The sequence below is a fragment of the Neolamprologus brichardi genome, chromosome 23 (genome assembly GCF_056152115.1).
Source record: "Neolamprologus brichardi isolate AB-2024 chromosome 23, ASM5615211v1, whole genome shotgun sequence".
Lineage (NCBI taxonomy): Eukaryota > Metazoa > Chordata > Actinopteri > Cichliformes > Cichlidae > Neolamprologus > Neolamprologus brichardi.
Window position 1 is genome coordinate 24,295,960 of NC_142125.1, and position 19,830 is coordinate 24,315,789.

Here is a 19,830-nt window from a genome sequence, read left to right on the forward strand (position 1 = left end):
CAAGAATGAAGGACCTAGATCTCTACTTCAGACACACAGTGAAGGACCTGCCCAGTGATATCACTGTGCCGTCGATAGGGTAGGAAGTGGTGTCGATCAGAGGTGATTGCCTTTATTTGTTATTTTGTTACTTTATGAGTGTTGAGTGTTATTCTATGCTGTACCTTTCAGTAGGTAGTCCTCTAACTTCTCTAGTTCTTTTCGCTCCTGTCTCTTTAAGGCTTCTCTACCTAACAGCCCACTTTCCTCTGATTTATCACCTTCTGGAAGCCAACTGAGGGGCAGCACCTAGTGCTTGTGAGTTGTCTCGACATCGTGGGATTTCTGTGGCTGTAGCAGGTGACGGTGAGAAGAAGAAACTTTGGAATCTGAATATTCATGGCAGTCTGAAGCCTGAGCTTATGGCTCATGCTGATTGACACATAAGGCCGAAAAAATAGAAAAAGACAGCATAATACTCTATTTTTATCTCTTAAATACACATACATACATACACATACAGAGAAGACATGATTTCAAAACATGGACAGATTTAGGGCTGTCAGATCTCGTGCTTTTCTCTCCTTCCATGACATTAAACACATGCAAGACCCAACATTTATTTCCTTTTCCAACTTTTTTCCCAAAATACTTCACTATATTGTGAGATATATAATGTGAGATTCTGTAGCGATGCACCAAAGAATTCATGAATTTCTGCACCCGGCCCCAATTGGGATTCTCTCTGCGCATGAGCTCTCATTGCAATGCAAAGTTTATTGTGTTGAGTGTTGCGTGACGCTGTCATCATGAAGCCCACAAAGACAATGCAGCAGATTACAGCGTGTAAACACACACACAGAAAAACACATTCAGATATCACACATGGATACACACTCTGGATGCATGCATGCTCAAGCACTGAACGTGAATGCATACGTCTTTCTGAGCACGCTCTTTTAACCCACCCAAGCATAATCCGCCTTTGACACACACACAGACACACACAGTTTAATGTACTTAATTAAAGCAGATAATTATTCTCCCTCAGAGGACCGGCCACCTTGACAGTCTCGTCCTTTGCCTCTCACTGACTCACCCTTCACATTCCTACCCGTCTCCTGGATACAAGTCGAAACTCACAACAAGGCCATGAATATGTGTGTGTACATGTGTGCGCTTTTTGTCCTATTTTATCTAAGAAAAAAAGAAAAACTTTAATTCGTTTTTTCTTTAATGCCACAGGAGAGAAGAATTATAGACTGTAAAATGCTCTTTCTGTGTGTTTTAGGGAAAACACACAGCAATACATTTTTGCCTGCAAAGAACTCTGCTTTTATTGTGATACTGCTGCCATCTGATTGGCTCACAGGTTGTCTGCTAGTTGTTACAACATCTGGCTCTTATGTGCTGGAGTAGTAGAAAGTAACCCAGGATTCATTTGTCATTATAGGGAATATTTTGTGTTATTTGTCTTATTTGAAACCAACCAAATCTTTTTAATTAAAATTTGAGCTTTTTACTCACTCAGCAGTTTTCCTTCATCTGCATTGGTTTAATTAACCACGCAATGAGCCTAATTCTTGATGTTTACTTTTTTCTGAAGATAGATGGTGTTAAAAACACTATATAGGCAACACTCTTGGGCCTGATGTTATGACAGAGGAGTTTTGAAGCTGTGCAGTTACTGAGTCAGCAGAGCGTTGGTGACTTTAATACACCTCAGCTCTCAGCAGTGACCCCGCTCTGTAACTTTATGTGGCTGAGTTGCTGTGGTTCGTAAAGACTTCCACTTTGCAGTAAAACCACTCTGATGGTACTTTTCTAGCAGGCAAAAAATTGAACAAACTGACTTGCTGTAATAGTGTCGTCCCATTATAGTACAACCATTGAACTTCAGTGAGGTTTTTAAAGCGACCCATCCTTTTACAAGTGTTTGTGAAGGCCGACTGCGTGGGTAGCGGCTTGATTTTATACACCTGTAGCCATGAGACTGAAGACGCCTGAATTCAATGATTAAGAGGTGTGGGCCAGTACCTTTGTCCATTTAGTGTGCATTGTATCTCAATCTGATATGGAAATCATCATACAATACTGTGCATAAGGCTTCTTGAAGGACATTCAAAGCTCTTCTTTGGATGTTTCTGCCTTCTGTTCTCTGTCAGCATGATCCCACACTGCTTCAATAATGTTGATGCCCGGTTGAGGATTGGGGAGGCCAATCCATGGCTGATAGTGCTCCACTGTGTGTTTTTCTATACAGGTATGATTTTGTCATGATGAAAGATGAAGTTGTTGCCAATCAGATGCTTTCCAGATATTTCATGGTGGATCAAAATCTGATAGTACTTTTCTGTGTTGAACAATGTCCGGTCCAACACCACTGGCTGAAATGCAGCACCAAACCATTGCAGAGGTCCAGATGGATCTCCCACATCCTGTGTCAGGTCTTTGCTGGATTTGTTCCTGTTTCTTTAGGTCATAACTTTTAGATAATGCCCTGCACTTGTCCAGTTTTCTAAGTTTTTTTTAAGGACAAACTACACACCATGCTGAGATATGGTGAGTTTTTAGCTAATATCTCTTTAGGAATCCCCTTATTAGTGTAAAAATATTATTTTATGTCTGTCAAACTGTGCTATATTTGGTATTTTTCACAGATTCAACTAAATAAATGGGAGCAAATTATTTATTTTTGTAACAGGCTGCTAATACCAAAGTGGCTAAAGACACAATTTAAAAACTGTTCTTTGCTATGTTGTCTGTTGCTACCTTTAAGAAGAAGCTTAATACCCACCTGTGTAAGTTAGCTTTTAGTTAGCTTTAAACTCCATTTAAACTGTTTTAATTGTTGTCTTTTTGCCTTTTAATTTATTTATATTTACATATATTTTGTGACTTTTGTACTGGAAAATTACTTTGTAAATACACTTTCCTTACTTTTTCCTGTGTTTTTGGTTTCCACTAAACTTCTAAAGGAAATATCAACTTCTTTAGGTTTCCTATACTTACTACCTAGTCCCTCACAATGTCAGTTTGCTGCTGAGCAAGTTGTATGTGGTGGCATTTTGCAAGTTTTTGTCTCTCAGTTGCAGGCAGCTGTGGACAAAAATGACATAAAGCAGTACAACTGTTGCTGGGCAACCAAAGAAATGTATCGAAATGATATATAAATGTCTGTAAGGATCAGAGATGCTGCAGATGTAGCTGATAATTCTATTTAGAGTACATGAATAATTGATACAGCAGCATTAGAAAAGTTAAGACTCTTATCTTGTTGTGTGTATGTGTATATATATATACATATATATATATACACATACATACACACAATATATATATATATATATATAGTATTTCTTACAATTAGCTACATTTAGCATCAATTGTTGCCCCTCTGCAGGCTGCTGAAATTTGTCTAATCAAAAGAAAGTGGGCTTTTGGGGAGGGCTCCTTAAAGAGACAGAGTCTAAGATACGTAACGGTTGAACTGGAAGGCTGGATACAAGGCACAGTACAAGATAGTAATGCTCTAGTGACTAACCTTATTTATGCAGCACACTGTTCATGCCCTGAATCCATGTGCTCGTACCATGTACGGTCTGAACTGCTTATTAAAAAGTGCAAATTTAACCTGAATCTGTGAGATAATGTTTCTACATCGCCTTTGTACAAAAACACGTTTAAAGGGAGATAAGCTTAAATGTAAAAACTTAATCATCTTCAGGGAAATGAAAGCAGATCAGAGTGTTTCTATCACCTGAAACATATCCTAAACAATAATCTGCCATCATCCTGTGAGGTTTAAAAGCCGGTGTTATTGCCCTGGTCTGGAAAAACAGAGGAACAGAGATGTACGCTATAAGCAAGAGATCTTCCCTTCCCTTTGTTAATTCCAGACAAATTGGCCTGCTTGGAGCAGCTTTTGAAAATGCAGAACAGGTGGCGAGATGAAAAGCTCAGGGACGAGCCGCCGCTCTGTTTCATCTGCCGTTCCTTTTCGGAGGTTTCTGGAGGACATGTGGAAACAGGCCAGGCTGGTTTCACCTCATTGGCCTGACGAACATAAAGAGCCCTTGAAAGATAAAGAGAAATGCAAAGCAAAACTCCCTTCATCTGCTCTTTCTCACGTCTTGGGCCTTTGGCTGCACGCTGGATGCAGGGGAGCCGCAGATGTAGAAGCCTCAGCGGTGATTATCAGAGCTTCAGTGTCTCTGATGTGCTGCAAGCTGTAAGAACTTATCAAGCTAAAGATAAACAGAGCCGTGCGCCTTCTTTTCTTTCAGGCTGAAGCAAAGAGTAAAAAGGGGCCTTCCTCTTTATCAAAGTAGCAGGTGAAAATTTTGATTGCCTGTACATTTTGGCACCTGGGTGCTGAAAACTAGAGCAGCTCGACTCCTTTCTATGAACACAAACCCACAGGACTTCACTTTTAAGGAAGTGCACACATGTTTGTAAGGTGGACCCTCTACACCTGAGAGACAGAATAATAAGGAATTATAATTTAGAATTTACAAGGTTAAGCATAATTATTGTAGATAAGAAAAATCTGCTACAAAGAATACGCCTAAAAAATCCATCTACTAGCTGCTCATCTCCATAAACATGTCAATTTTACATTTCATGGTCTTTTTTGGGGGGAGTGGTTTTGCCGTAGCTACCTGCTTTAAAGCCTGTAACCTACCACCTTATCCACTTCATACAGCAAAAACAGGTACCTTTTTTCCTCTGAGTGAAGAGGAGATGAAAGCAGCAGTGGTCAGCAGCAACAGCTCCATGTTATTTTATGTGGAGGAAAATAAGGCTTGGTAGGAAAGAAGAAAGATGTATTTTTACTGACTATAACTGCTCCCTTCTGCCCTTTAAAATTATCAGATTTTACTCCTGGTGAGGATATTATCTACCAGCTCATTTGTCGAATATGTAAACAAAACTATAAGAGGGTATCTGTAAAAGCAAACGTTTTGGCAGTGTGCTGCTCTGGAACATTTAGGTATCCGTTAACACAATATCACAATCTTCCCAGGAGTGGACATCACAGAAAACTCACCCTCAGAAAAACTGCAGACTTTACAGGCCTGAGTTAGCATGTTACATGTTAAAGTTCATGACATCACAATTAAATGTGGACTGAAGAAATTTGTTTGAAAGGGTTGCAGGAGAAAGCCGCTTCTATTTAAAAAGAACACGGCAGCTCGGTTTGTAATGCTGCATCTGAACAAAACACAAGACTTCAGGAATGATGTCCTTTGGACAGACGAGACCAAAGTGGTGATGTTTGGTCATCATGGAAAACCAAACTCAACATATCAGCACAAACACCTCGTACCAGCTGTCAGCACAGTGGTGGAGAGCTCATGATTTGGGCACCTTGACGTCACTGAGTCAACCATGAACTCCTCTGTATACCAAAGTATTCTAGAGTCAAATGTGAGGACATCTGTCTGACTTCTAAAGCTTGGCCTGGTCATGAAACAGAACAATGACCCAGTCAAAGTCCAGACCTGAACCTGACTATTGCTGTGGTAGGACCTTAAGAAAGCTGTGCATAAATGAATGCCCGCTAACCTCGATGAACTCAAATAACCCGTTCTTTCACATATGTTCCTAGAAGCGATCTGCATGCCTTAGGTGCTTCATTTCATACACCTGTGGCCATGGAAGTGATTGCAACACCTGAATTCAATCCTTTGGGTGTGTGACTGAATACTTTGGGCAGTATAGTGTAAGTGGTTTACATCATTTGGGTTGGCAGTCCTACAGTGTGGTCAGGGCCACGTTCACACTGCTGGGTCATGGGTAACCAAAAAGCCTCCCAGTGCAGCCTAAAGAGATCAGGTTGGATGTGTCCACAATGCATCCTAGTTTTATCATGTTTACATATTTTATCTTGGTAGTACTTTAATTTGAGGAAATCTTTTTTGCAAGGACTCAAAATCCTCTGAGATGTAGATCACTTCAGCCTATGTATCTAATTCATTTTACATCATCTGAGTTATAGATGTGTTTTTTCTCTTTTTTCTCTTTTTCTTCTGAAAGTTGGCAGTTGATAGTTAAACAGCTTGTTTGAGGCTCTCTCAGCATCTGTCTGCAGCTCGTCATCTGTTACCTGTGGAACAGCGAGGAGACGGTGGAATAAATGAGAAGTAAATCAGAGAGGGAGACTTTTGTTTTATGGATGAGAAGGCGGCGTGGGCGGTGGGCGAGAGACATCCAGCCTAGTTAGAGAGAGAAAGAGAGAGAGGAGCGCAATTAGAGTGAGTTGTGGTCTTATAAAGTTAAGCTGTGTGTATGTGTGTGTGCGCGCGTGGGCGTGTCCACACCCTGTTTATAATTCGTTTTATTGATCTTGAATGCAGTAATAAAAGGGAAATCAATAAAGGAGGAGGACAGCGAGGACAATTAGTCGGGTCTTGATGACTCAGGTTGTGTTGTCGTTTAGGGACTGGCTTTCTTTCCCCTCTGCTAACACTGCTGCTGCACACACACACACTTGCTTTCACTTCTTCTGGCTAATTAGATGAATTATTTGTGCCGGGGGGGGCGGGGATTTAATGAAGGCTCACAATGAGAGTTGTTATCAGATCATATCCGATCAGCAGCAGGTGCTGTAAAGATGCAATGTGAGCGCTTTTTGTTGCAGTCAAACTGAAGCATGAGTGTCAGTCATGACAAAGCAAACTTATAGTCATTTATATCTGGAGGGATGCTGTGCTCTCGTATAATTAGATAGATAGATAGATAGATATGGGGGACTCTGAGGTTTTTCCAAGCAGCTGACAGATGTAATCTCTTCAGTGTATCCTAGATCGCCTTTGCACTTCAGGGGAAGCTCTCTGCTCTCTCTAAGTGCTCTTGTTAGTGGATGTGGAGGCCAGGCCACCTGATGCAGTTCTCCCTCATCCTGGATGTAGGTTTGGACTCATCATAATCCATGCCACTCCTTGTGCTTCTTGGACTCCCTCCGTAGTTGTTCCTTGGCCGCAGTTGGCTACCATGAAGGCCTGATTCACACCATCTCCTCCTAACAGCAGCAGAAAATGGGCACATGGACCAATGGATGGATCTTGAGAGCTATCTGCTGCTTGAACTCTGGGCTTCGATGTGGACTCTAATCTTAGATGCTGTTAGTCGGGGATTGATGATGGTGATTTTCTGAAGCTGGTAACTCTGATGAACTCCAGTTCTTGATGCTCTTTTCCGGAGGCAGCCCTCTGAGGGAGCCACTTTCATCAGAGCGTTCGATGGTTTTTCCAGCTGCGCTCGAGGAAGCTTTTAATTTACCCAAACAAATTAAACTTTACATCTTAAAGTAACAATGGACTGTTAATGCTTCTTATTTAGTCGAGTTGAGTCCATCACATATAGGGCTGTCACAATACTGACCATGATACGTAAAAACTTTAGACTATGAAAATTAAGATCAACAGGTTGGGGGACTCTTTTTGAGCTTTGAAAAGATGTGTCACTAACACAATGTCAGTCTGAGTGTTTGTTAGAAGCTTTGAATGGAGGATAAGATTTTTTATGTGAATTAAAATACTTACTTTGCTAAGCTTACATTTTTTCCTGAAAAAAAGCAGCTTAGATTTGGACTGTCGTGAAGAAAAAGAACAGCAGTTTGATTTTTTTTGTGTGTGTTTGCAAACGTTTCCTCTGACTACAGAAAACTGCTGGTACTCCAATGAGAAACTGTGCTGCCATCTAGTGGTACACATGTTAAATGATCACATGTCTTATACTTTTAACACCAGCAACACATGTATGTAACAAAGTTTATGGGGACAATGGGTTTATTCTATAGCATAAAAAAGCCAAAATGTAATGAAGACAGGAGAATATTAAAGGAGCATTAATTCTGGATTATTGTTGCTTAAAAGGCACATTATTATTTTCTGTTATCCTGGGACGACTTTTAATGTTCATTTAGTTTTACAGATGAATTAAAGACAGCATAGAGTTAGATCATTAGTGTAAACCAATCAGGTGTCAGTTCTGTTACAGATCCCAGACCTGCTCCAAACCAGAATCTGAGTCAGAGTCTGCATTCCCTCCAACATGAACAATGTAAAAATAATTTTACCTGCAAACCACAAAAATTTCAGAATCATGTTAAGCAATCTGACAAGGCATGTTTATGTTGTTTGATGAGGTGCGTCTTGTATTTTCTTATGGAATACCAAAGCTGCCAAAATTGAAAAATGTAAACAATTAAATAAACAAGGAAATAAACAAATAAATCACTCAGAATTAATAAATGAAATAATCAATACAGATGCAGATAAAAGAAAGAAAGAAAACTGAGACATATAGAATAACTCTTGTTTACATTTATTTATTTTTATTTTTTATGCATTTAATAGCATTGATTCTTTGTTTTTCATTATTATTATTATTATTATTTTGGCAGTTTTCAACCTCTTTATATTTTTAAGACGCCAGAACATCCAGTGCAGTGTTCACGTTTGGCTCTCCAATACTTAAATCTAAGAAAAAACCTTATCAACGTCCCAATATTCTTTGCAATGATTGATGATTTTATTTTATTGATGATATTATTTATTATTGCGTAGTAACATGTATAAAGACGATTACATCTAAATGATGAAATTACATTAAATTTTGCTTTTAGTTGTTTCTTTAAACCATAGTTTATGATTTAGTTAAGAGCTGATATACATAAACAAAAAGCGAGAGGAAACTGTTTTGGAACATTTTTGGTGAATTTTTCCTTCCATAACTATAACTCTATATTGAACACTACACATCTGTATGTCACTCAGCATTTCAACAAAAATTAATCAATGAAACTTTGGATTTATTTATTGGAAAATTTGTGCATAGATTAAAAATAATAATAATAATAATTCTGCAGAACAATCTTCCTCATCACTGTTAAATTATTTATTTATTTAAATGTTTTACTGTAACTGCTGCATATGGGGGTTTGTTTTTTTCAATATTTTATTTTAATTTTTTCAGCATAGAAAACCCCATCAACAAACAAATACAGCTCAGGCGCTGAGATGATAGGACAAGAAATAGCACAATAATAATAATCAATAAAGACAAAAGAAAAAAAGAAAAAAAAACATTAAAATTAGAAACTACCAGTATCCATAATGAATTAAATGTCATGAATATGTAATAAACAGGGAAATTGCAGTGCCATGGTACATGTTTATACAACGTGAGCTTTCTCAAGGTGAGTACAAAACGGAGTCCAGGATTTTGAGAAAACATTTGCTGCAGGTGTTTAACTGCTGCATATGTTAAAGGTGGATCTCGTTTTAAGTACTCTATATTCCGTTACTTACATTTGTAGGGGCTGTCCTGTGAGGACCACGTATCTCTGAATTTTTAAAGAAAACAGGCCTGCTTCTTGATTTTTTTTTAAAGCAAAACAGCTGGCTGAACATATTACATTCAGTCATTGTCACAGATGCTAATCTGAAATTGCTGCTGAGCCGTCATCTGGTCAGCGTGACTGTTTTATTAGATGGTTAGCACTGACATCCCCGCTCCATCATCGACGCAGCTTTCCTTGCTAATGTACTAAAGAAGTTGGTCATCTACATCTAGTGGGAGACTAAAGGTGATCATACCAAATATTTCTGTGAAGGTTCTCAGTCATCCAGGTCATTGTAGTCAGAACTGAAGAAGCTTTTCAGATGAAAGGTGAAACGTCTTCAAGCAACTTAAAGAAGTCCAGACGTTTTTCTTTGCAAGCTCCTTTGACCATACCAAATATTGGCTTTCAAACATGTTAGAATTGCCTAGTATGCTGTGTTTCCATGTATATTTGCACATTTTTCAATAAGTCGCTCCACCTATTTCCCGTTTTCCTAGAAACATATAAAGAAATGAGTTGAACACCTGTTTGGAACCACTGCTCAAACACACAGTGAAGATGAATCCTGCTCCATGTGAGTGTTGCTTTTGGTTGAAACTAATTACTGACTGCTTGGAATAACTTTTAGCTGCTTCTCTTTGAGTCCGTCTGTTGGGGCCTGCTGATGCTTCATTCTAGATGTTTCCAAATTTAATGGCCATGTTTGATGACTTCAAGCTGTGCTGGGTAATATTTGGTCGATATTGACTCACTGTCCATCCTTTCCATCTAATCCCAGGCTTTATTTGCCTTCTTCTTTCTTTTGTTTTATGGCGCCAGTGGCAGTCACTTAAATTACAAGCTGACTGCAGGCTGGAGGAAACCATTTTTGATATATGTTTATATTAATATATACTATCTTACAATTAGTGTATCTTTATATTTGCACTCATGAAGTCACAGCTGCTTGTAGTTGCGCATTTTTACCACCAGGTGTCAGAGTCTCACAGCTGAGGACGCCTCCCTGCGCAGAGGAAAGGCGACTGAACACCTTTCATAGTAAGATCCTTTATCCACCCCGCTGGCAGGTTTGCTCTCACGAATGTGAAAGGCTTTTATTTTTTAAAGCCCTTTCGCGTAACCGGAAGCCAGATTTTAATGTGTTTTTCCTGTCTGACTTGACGCGTCTCTCCATGGCAGCGTTCAGTGGCTGATCCACGCGTCACGCTCCATCACTTCGTGCGTGTGTTGTGTGCCACTACATGAAGGCAGCTGCTCGGAGACAAGCGGCCAGATGCGGAGACGAGTGTGGTGCGCGAGAGTGCATGCAGCCGCTGTACGTGCTGTGATTTGACAATTTGTGGAGGGCAGATGCAGTTGGAGTGAGTCCAGGGATGCTGCGGCGTTTCTTGCTGCCGGAGTGCCGCCGCGCAACGAGGGGCTGTGCCCCCAACTTCTGCTGAGAGAAGAGAAGCCGTTGTAATTTTTACGCGTTTTAATAACCCACGATGGCTCACTCCCGGGACCTTTAAGCGTCCCCTGCGGTGATCTCGCTGGCTGCTGTGGGGCTGTGGGAGTGCACGCTGTCTCTCCTCCCCAGCCTGCAGACATGGGGAATAGTTTCTCCAATCTGGCTGCCTTCCAGTCCCTGCACATAGTCATGCTCGGCTTGGACTCTGCGGGCAAAACCACCGTCCTCTACCGGCTCAAATTCAACGAGTTCGTCAACACGGTGCCCACCATCGGCTTCAACACGGAGAGGATCCGGCTGGGCGGCGCGGGGGCCTCTAGGGGCATCAGCTGTCACTTTTGGGACGTCGGGGGCCAGGAGAAGCTGCGGCCCCTGTGGAAGCCTTACAGCCGCTGCACGGACGGCATCGTGTACGTGGTAGACTCTGTGGACACCGAGAGGCTGGAGGAGGCTCGCACCGAGCTGCACAAGATCACCCGGTTCGCCGAGAACCAGGGGACCCCGCTGCTGGTCATCGCCAACAAGCAGGACCTGCCCCGGGCTCTGGACGTCGGGGAGATCGAGAGGCAGCTCGCTCTGGCGGAGCTGAGCCCCTCAACACCGTACCACGTCCAGCCGGCCTGCGCCATCATCGGAGAGGGACTGGACGAGGGCATGGACAAGCTGTATGAGATGATCGTGAAGAGGAGGAAGTCACTGAAGCAGAAGAAAAAGAAGCAGTGATACCAGGCTTTGGCTGGATGATGGCTAATAAACTATGACGCATCCCATCTATAGAAACAGGATGGATTAAACAAAAAAAGAAAGAAGAAAAAACACCACAGAAACACTGCAAGTCTCCATATAGGAGGAAAATATACTCATAGAGATGCAAAATGAGCTGGAAATGCATATCATATAAACTCATTAGCATCCATACTTTCCTGTAGGAATGCGTATTTGCAGATGAAATCTATATAGTATAATCATGAATAGTATAAATTTTACCAAAAAAAAAGTCATATTAAAGTCAGATTCATGGGAAGAATATTGATTGTTTACCTTGGTAGATGACTGTTTTAATGTTCTTCACAGGCAGTTGTGTGTGTGCACACTGTGGCTCTCGCTGCACTCTCCCTGATGGAGGAGTATTAATAGGACTGTTTCATTGGGGATGTGTGTATTGTAGCGGAGATGTTTTATAAAGTGTATTGATCCACTGGCAGAGCTCCCTGTTGCTGTGCTGTGCACAGATGTGAGAAGGCTGCTGTAAATGTGATTAGGGATGCACTCATGCACAGATCAGTGTTTAGAGCTGCGAGGTGGTGTTACACCAAAGATGATTCCCAAGAGATGACACAGAAACTCTGCTTTGGTGGGTTTTTTGTTGTTGTTGTTTTTTACAGCCTTTCCTGCCAAACTGAGATATATATATACCTGGTATGACTGGCTTAGGAGGAAAATAATTAAATAAACTATGTTATATAGAATCCATTTGAGCTATATGAAATCAGTTCTTCCTCATCCCTCATCTTGCTCGTTTTCTGTGTCTTCCTCAGTGGAACCACCTTTGATTATCCCTCCTCTGGAAGTCAAATTGAAGGCCTTCTGCTCTGTGACAAGCTGATTTGATCTGTTTTGGAGAATTTTACTAATGCTGCATCTGTTTTTTCCCTATTTTTAACAGTTCAACTTTTTTCAGCTATATATGCAACTGTTTTATGTATTTAATGCAATATTGCCGCAAGAATAATACGGCTTGATGGTACAAGAGTTGCACATGGACACTGTGGGTCCATTTAAGCCATTATATGTAATATTTGCTAAACTTCAAGATTAATTTTACCTAATAAAAACTGGACATTTCAGATTAATATAACTGTTGGTAGTGTTGGCTGGTAAATACAGCAAACACTGATTATATTATTTGTGTGTCCATCTACTCTTACTTTTCACACAAAATTCTCTCTTAAATTCTCAAACTTAAATTTAGTTATAGCTAATAATGCTGAATGGAAGGGACATTACACAACCAATTAATCAAACCCCCATCAGAAATCTTACACCAAAACATGACATAGTCATCAGCATATAGAGTCATTTTTAGTTGCTGTAGTTGCTCTAAAGCAAACCAGCTGCCCCTCAGAGTGCTTGAGAAGTGTTATGAGTGCATCCCAGACTGATTCAACCTCCTGGCAGTGAAAGGACACGTGTTCAGAGCCTGTTTTCATCCCCAAGGTGCCAAAAATCTACATCTTGTCAAAGCTGCTGGTATTTTGGAGATGCCACAATTTGGCATTGATATCACAGGAATGGATATTTTTAGTCAGCTGTTTGGAAAAAACAAATACAATTTTTGTTCCTCAAGCGCAGAATGTTTTAAAAGTCCCAATGTTGTTGTTTTAAATAACAGCGATACTAATAACAGCCATACAAAGTCAAAATTTTAACTCAAATATAATAACTCAAAACTAAAACTCAAAATAACTCAAAACTGAGAAAATAACTTGACATTTTGAGCTAATTCAAAATGTCAACTCAGCTCTGCTGATCTGGAATTGTTTTTCCCCCGTAGTCAAACAGCCCTAATTGAGATGTGATATTTTATCCCAAATCAATATTATTTTTAGTCACCAAATGCCATGTAAAATAAAATTAAAAAAACAGGAAATTATAAAAAGACAAACTAACAAAAAACCACAAAGTTTGATAAAGCTGTGTTGAACAGCACTGTTGGCTTTTGCCGTCCAGCACACAGCAGAGGACAACCTGTGTGATGCTAGCAGCTTTGTCAAAATTCCCTGAGGTCACAATGGGTGGACAGTCGAGAAGCCGAGTGTCTTCCTGTCACAGTGAAGAAGTGAAACAAACCAACAGGCTGGAACCTGTTCAGCTGCTCATAAAATATTTTACAGAGTGACAAATAACCATAAAGCTTAACATCAACATGTTTCACATACCTGACAGCCAACTTGCTGAGGAGCCCATAAAAAGTCACTGACATTAGCATTTGGTCTTAAATGACAAGACTGTTGAATGTCTTGTACAGACTGTTCTCTGATGCCACATTCACAATGAAAGACAAGAAGAGATGAAGCAGTATTATTGTGCTGCAGCTTGATGTCTACAAAGTAAACAAACTGTCGAACCTTAGTCACACTGTAGAGGTGACTGTTGTCATACCTGTAGCTCAAGTGGGAAGACATGAATGTTACCTTGTTTTCTTTCTTGATTTCTTTTTTTTTTTACAGTCAGGATTTCTGATGTGAACGTGGCATCTTTCTGCTAAGTCGTGCTGTGTCCAACATTGCATGACAGCCACTACTTCAGACAATGTAAATGATACAGTACTATAGTGTTACAGCCACGATACAGCAAGACCAAACTATGTATTACAAGCCAAAACAGGAAAAAAGGAAAAAGTATTTTTGGGATTAAACTCTTTGTAATTCAACTTGTGTGTTGTTTGACTTGTGTTTGGTTTCCAAAGTTTTAATCAGGGTGGGAAAATCCCAGCAGCTCCCAGCTAAAAAATATAATTTAAAGGCTGTATATCTGCAGTAAAACTTCACGGCCTTTGCACGTTTTACTGCTGTTGTGCTTCCTGATTTAAACTCAGATTTAGGTAGTTGCTCTCTTTTTGAGCAGCCTGATATTGTTTCAAGGTTTTTACCTTTTTACTACTAACAATGCTAATGGTGTGTAAATTTAAAAATATAAATAAACTATAAAGTCAACAAAAACAACACTCATTGGCCACTTCAGTAGGTAAACTTGCATGTATTTAGCAACTGCTGATCTACTGTGATTTCCCCACACAATCGCCTAAAGAATTTACACAGAATGGTCCAAAACAGAGAGAAAAAGTCCAGTGAACAGTAGTTCTCTGGGTGTAAATGTGCTGTTGATTCAGAGGAGAATGGCCAGGTTGCTTTGAGATGTTAGGAAGGCAACAGTAACTAAAATAAACACTTGTTACAACCAAGGTTTGCAGGAGACCATCTCAACAGCAGTAAAAGTGCACACTGCCACTCCTGTCAGCTAAGAACAGAAAACTTAAATTCACCAAAACTGGACAAGATTGTAAAAACGTTGTTTGTCTGATGAGTCTCGATTTCTGCTGCAGCATTCAGATGGCAGGGTCAGAATTTGGTGTAAACAACATGAAAACATGTATTATGTTTAGTCTGGTGGTGATGGTGTAATGGACTGAGAGATATTTTCTTGGCATATTTTGGCCTCCTCAGTATCAGTATATTTAAAAATTCTGTACTGTCATTAGACAGTCATAAGAGTGCAGTGACGTGGACAGTTCCAGGTGTCCCAGGAGCTTCAGTGCTAGTTTATCCAGGATCAAAGGCAGAACTGAAGTCAACACCAACAATTCAACAGCTTTAAACACCACAGCCTGAGTATTGTTGCTGACCACGACCATCCCTCTATGACCACAGTGTACCATCTTCTGTGGCTGCGTCCAGCAGGATAACAAACCGTGTCACAAAGCTCAGATCATCTCACTCTGGTTTCTTGAGCTTGACAGTGAGTTCTCTGCACTCAAATGGCATCCACAGTCACCAGATCTCAGTCCAGTAGAGCACCTCTGGGATGTTCAGCCAACAATCTGTAGCAACTGTGTGATGCTGTCATGCCAATATGGACCAAACTCTTAGAGGAATCTATGCCATGAAGAATTAATGAAATAGTTGGTGAATATATGCTGTTCTGCTACACAGTAGCAACAGTATATATAATCTGTTTTATTGTAGTACATGCTGCTATGGCATGCAACTCAACAAAAATGAATTGGTCTATCGATTAAAGTGCTATATTGTTAATTGAAAAGACTGAGGCCATGTGTTTAGAGGTTGTTGCACCAATTAATTTACACTATATGAATATTGTTAATAGCTGAAGGTTTGCCAAGTCAGCTAGATTACCCCACTCTATAATTAAGGCCCATAAACTGAGAAATAAATTGTTACCTTAAGCTGCCATGTTTAAAAAACAAAATATTGTGTACTGTATGGGTTTTGCTTCCTCCATTTAACTTGTGGCATTTTATGTTTAGGGATTATGAATAGGAAGCTCTAAAAGCAGGCTGAAATGCCATGTCCAAGGATAGAGCACAATCAAAGTGCTTGTTTTCCTTCTTTTTGTTGACTCGCTTTCTGTCTAGTGCCAAATATACCTTCCTCCAGTCATTGTGTTTACAGCCAAATGGCTTCCCGTCTTATTATTATGGTTTATGTCACTCATGTAACTCAGTGTAATTGCAACACACACACTGCTCCTGAAATGAGATGGTTGTTATCTCTCGACTTTGGTTTAACTGTCTGGAGGAAGAAGAATGTATTCAGTGGTTTATCTGAGTATCAGACATGCTGTATCTGAGCTAAGAGGAGAACTGGGAGGCAAAAGGTCACTGTTTCAAGTCGCAGGCAGGCATGGGAATCCAGTGCCCGTATACGCAAACAGATATTTTAAGCTTTGACTGGATCTCCGAGGATTTAAAAACAAGCCTATAACAACACATGTGAGCAATGGATGATGATGCATTTTATTCTCATGGAGCTCATGGAGCTTCTCTTAATGAAGAAGTTAACAGAAGTTCTCATATTGCTAAAAGAACTACACAAACAGGACAACTAGTTTGCACATTTAGTCCTCCTTGCTAAAAACTGCACTTACTTAAAAAAAACTGTAGTTCTTAATATTTATGTTTAAATGATCGTCCTCAAGTGTCAGTAGTAATTATAACAGGAGAAAAGGTGAAAAGGACAGTTAAGAGCTCCAAAATCAGCACAGGGAGGAGGTTGGGGTTGATGTGTGGGTCAGCATCGGACATTGGTTTTTACTGTGCAGTGTCCCTCTGTTTCTCAGTCGGATCAGCGCTCATCAAAATACTAAGAGAGCAGAGGCAAAACAATTCAGCTGAGGCTTAATAACAGGACTTCGCAACTAACTTTCAAACTTTATGATAAAATACAGCGCTGCGCGAAAGGCTTAATCCAGTCCTCATTTATTCATGTTTTACTAGTGCAAACACAGCATGCAGTATATAAGGAAAAACAGAGTTTGTAAAATTCTAATGAGCCTTAAAGTCAGTGTTTGGAATGGCCATCTTTATTCCCCTCTACTCATTCATTGCTTTTTCTACTTCACAAATCTCCCTCTTCTATGCTCAGTCAAATAGGATTCTGTCATGTCTCCGTTCAAACTGCTGACAGAGCAAAGAGTTTCCAGCCCGGTTTGTATTTATCTGTCTTGTTTTCCTGCTTCCTTTTCTGCATGTTTCTGTTGGTGGGCCATCAAGGGGATTTCATGTTTTATCTGTGCATGCTGATAATCCTCCACACTTCCACCCTCGCCGTCCAAAATGGATGGCCGTCACATTTTTGCTTTGCATGCGAAAGCTTTGAACGCCAACGTTAACATGCTTAAAAATGGTGCTGAATGTGCACGGGTGGGATTATTTTATGTATTTAAAGCATTGCCAATGTTGTGTTGTCAGATTTTTGTTGACGGTTCAAACCGTTTGTCTAAACATGCGCTTGAATTACAGCATGTAGTTGAGTTACTGCAAATCACCAAGGATTAGAGTTCTTAAGAGTTCCTTCGGGATGAATAAAGTATTCTGATTCTGATTCTGATTCTTAAAAAACAACAACAACAACAAACAATTATATGGGAAAAAGCTATACAAATACAAGGCTGTAAAAGCCATATTAAGCACTCCCAATCAAATTATACATTTTTTAAATTTTCAGTTTAAAATTGAGGCAGCTTTGCAGAAAAAATTTATATATCTGCCTGTTTAGATCAATATTAAATGTTTGCATAGAAAGCATTGGTTTGTAAACTCTATTAATTCCTTGACTTGAGCATTATAGCCATGGTTGGCCACTGGTTGTTGGGGAAAAATGTGTATTCACCAACCGGTTGGCGAGTGGTTGCTGGAGTTTTCTGACTGTTCCCAAAAAAACAAACAATGGGCCACTGCAGAAACATGCTAGCAACCAAACAATCACAAGAAAGTTATCACTTTTTGCAACCAATTGCACCCAGCAAATTTCACCAGCCTCCAACTACCACTTACAAGTGGTCGGAGAATATGTAACAGCTGGACTCTATGGATATGAATATGGATGCAGTAATGAATGAGACTGCAAGGTGGTGCAAGTGTGTACTTCTCTGGCTCTATTTTGTAAAAAGTTGGTGCAGGCTGTTATCTACACCTTACTGTCATGTGTGAAAAGTTAATATAGTGCAATGAAGACCTGGTACCGTAAAGTCTTTGTTAAGTTCTGCCAAATAAATGTGCTATGTGTCTCTCTAAGCTAATCTGGTAATTGCTAGTGCTAATAGCTAACATTGCTAGCTTCTCCACCCTCACCAGCTCATGTTACAAATGCATATTTCTACCTCATGTATGGTGTTTACCAGGGGTTCACTGATTGGTCTGTATGTTTGTATGACTAAGGCCACAGCAAGTTAATAAGTAAATAATATACAAATATAATACTAGGATTTTTTTCAGCAAATATGCAGCACAAACTTCTTGGACGGTATCACACAGCAAACTAAAGATTTTCCAAAAGGCACCAGTTACAGTCAACCGTTCAGTGATTCAGATTCTGAAGCCTAGCAGAGACAGCTCTGTCAATCAAAGTACCTTAATAATGCATAACTTTATAAGAAGTTCACCTCCTCTTCGTGTATTATGAGAAATATGAAGTAGTTAACTGTAGAGACTTGAAGCAGGCTGTAAACATGTTTATTTCTGTTGTACAGCTGGACATGTTAACATGGAAGTCTACAGGGACTGATTCAACTTAGGAGCCAGACTCTAGTGGGCACATGAGTGACTGCAGCTTTTTGGCTTCATTTTTCAACTCTGTAGGTTTCACACTGAATCAGTCACAGCTGGTATTTTCAATTACAACCTTTAACTGCTGCTGAAATGTCTCCTGCTGTAAAATGAAACACCCATAGTTTGTCTCCAAGGGCTTAGAGCCAATTTGTGTTTTCTGCATAAACACTGCAGGTCATCAAACAATTTCAAAACTTCAAAAATAGGATTAAAAAAAATCTTTAATTAATCAGTGTGGGGAAGTTTTCTCAATATGTCTTTAAATCTTCCTTCACTGGTCTCCAATCTGCCACAGACAGAATCAGTTGTTGTGTGATTTATTGTTGAATGTTGTTAGGGTTAGCTGCTGTTGAGACAACACAGGCTTAGCGGTTTTACTTGTTCTGATGATCAAGTAGAAAGCTGTTGAAACACTAAAGCTGACTTTAGTCTGGCCTTTTAGTCCTCTTTCTCCTCTGAGCTGCAGGTCTGCGAGTTCAGGCCTTGATCTTTTTCGGTTGTTTGAGTCCATTGGTTGTAAAATCTTCTTGTTCAGCCAAAGATGTCAAATCTGTCTTCATCAGTTTTTCTAATCAAATCTCAGCCATAAATCAGATCTATCCTTTTAACATAAATATCCATAGATGGTATGGAATACATGAACTGCACATATATGTATCAGTGGACAGAAGGACTGATAGAGCTCTTCTTGAGACTGAATATCACATCGGTAAGACATTTAAAGTGGATGAAAGAACCAGAGCCAGAGGATTGTTAGTCTGCTGCTTGTGGTCTCTCTGAACCTGATGAGTCCTGGTTTGGTGCCAAAAAGCTATCTGAATCTGTGGACTTTTGGACCTCTGCTGAAGACTTGTTTGACTTGCCTGACCTCCTGACCACCTCTGAAACATTATCTGCTTTGTGGCAAAGTATCAGAGGACATATGGAGCACTCTTTGATAAAGTTTCCACTTTACCTTAGGTGACTGAAATTGTAGCACTTTATTCATTTGTTACTCAGCATTAATGCTGCGTGCCATTTGAAGTGGAAAATAGGAAGTCCTGATTTCCAAAACTATGACCAGGTTCTATCGATGAACATACTGCAGCTGTCTTTTTTTAAACCAAAAAAATAAATAAATTTGCATTCAGCAATATTTACAGCAACTACCACTGGAATGCACTTAACTAACTCCCAGTTCAGTAGTAACTGCCAAGGCAA

The 19,830-nt window shown here is 39.9% G+C and overlaps 1 protein-coding gene across 1 annotated transcript; it reads left to right on the forward strand.

Annotated features, from left to right (window-relative positions):
- The first annotated feature begins 10,522 nt into the window (after positions 1-10,522).
- On the forward strand, positions 10,523-14,186 carry arl4ca (ARF like GTPase 4Ca). The gene has a single exon (XM_006792852.3). It carries the CDS (start codon positions 10,920-10,922, stop codon positions 11,502-11,504), a length of 585 nt encoding a protein of 194 aa, XP_006792915.1. The 5' UTR covers positions 10,523-10,919; the 3' UTR covers positions 11,505-14,186.
- The last annotated feature ends 5,644 nt before the right edge of the window (positions 14,187-19,830 follow it).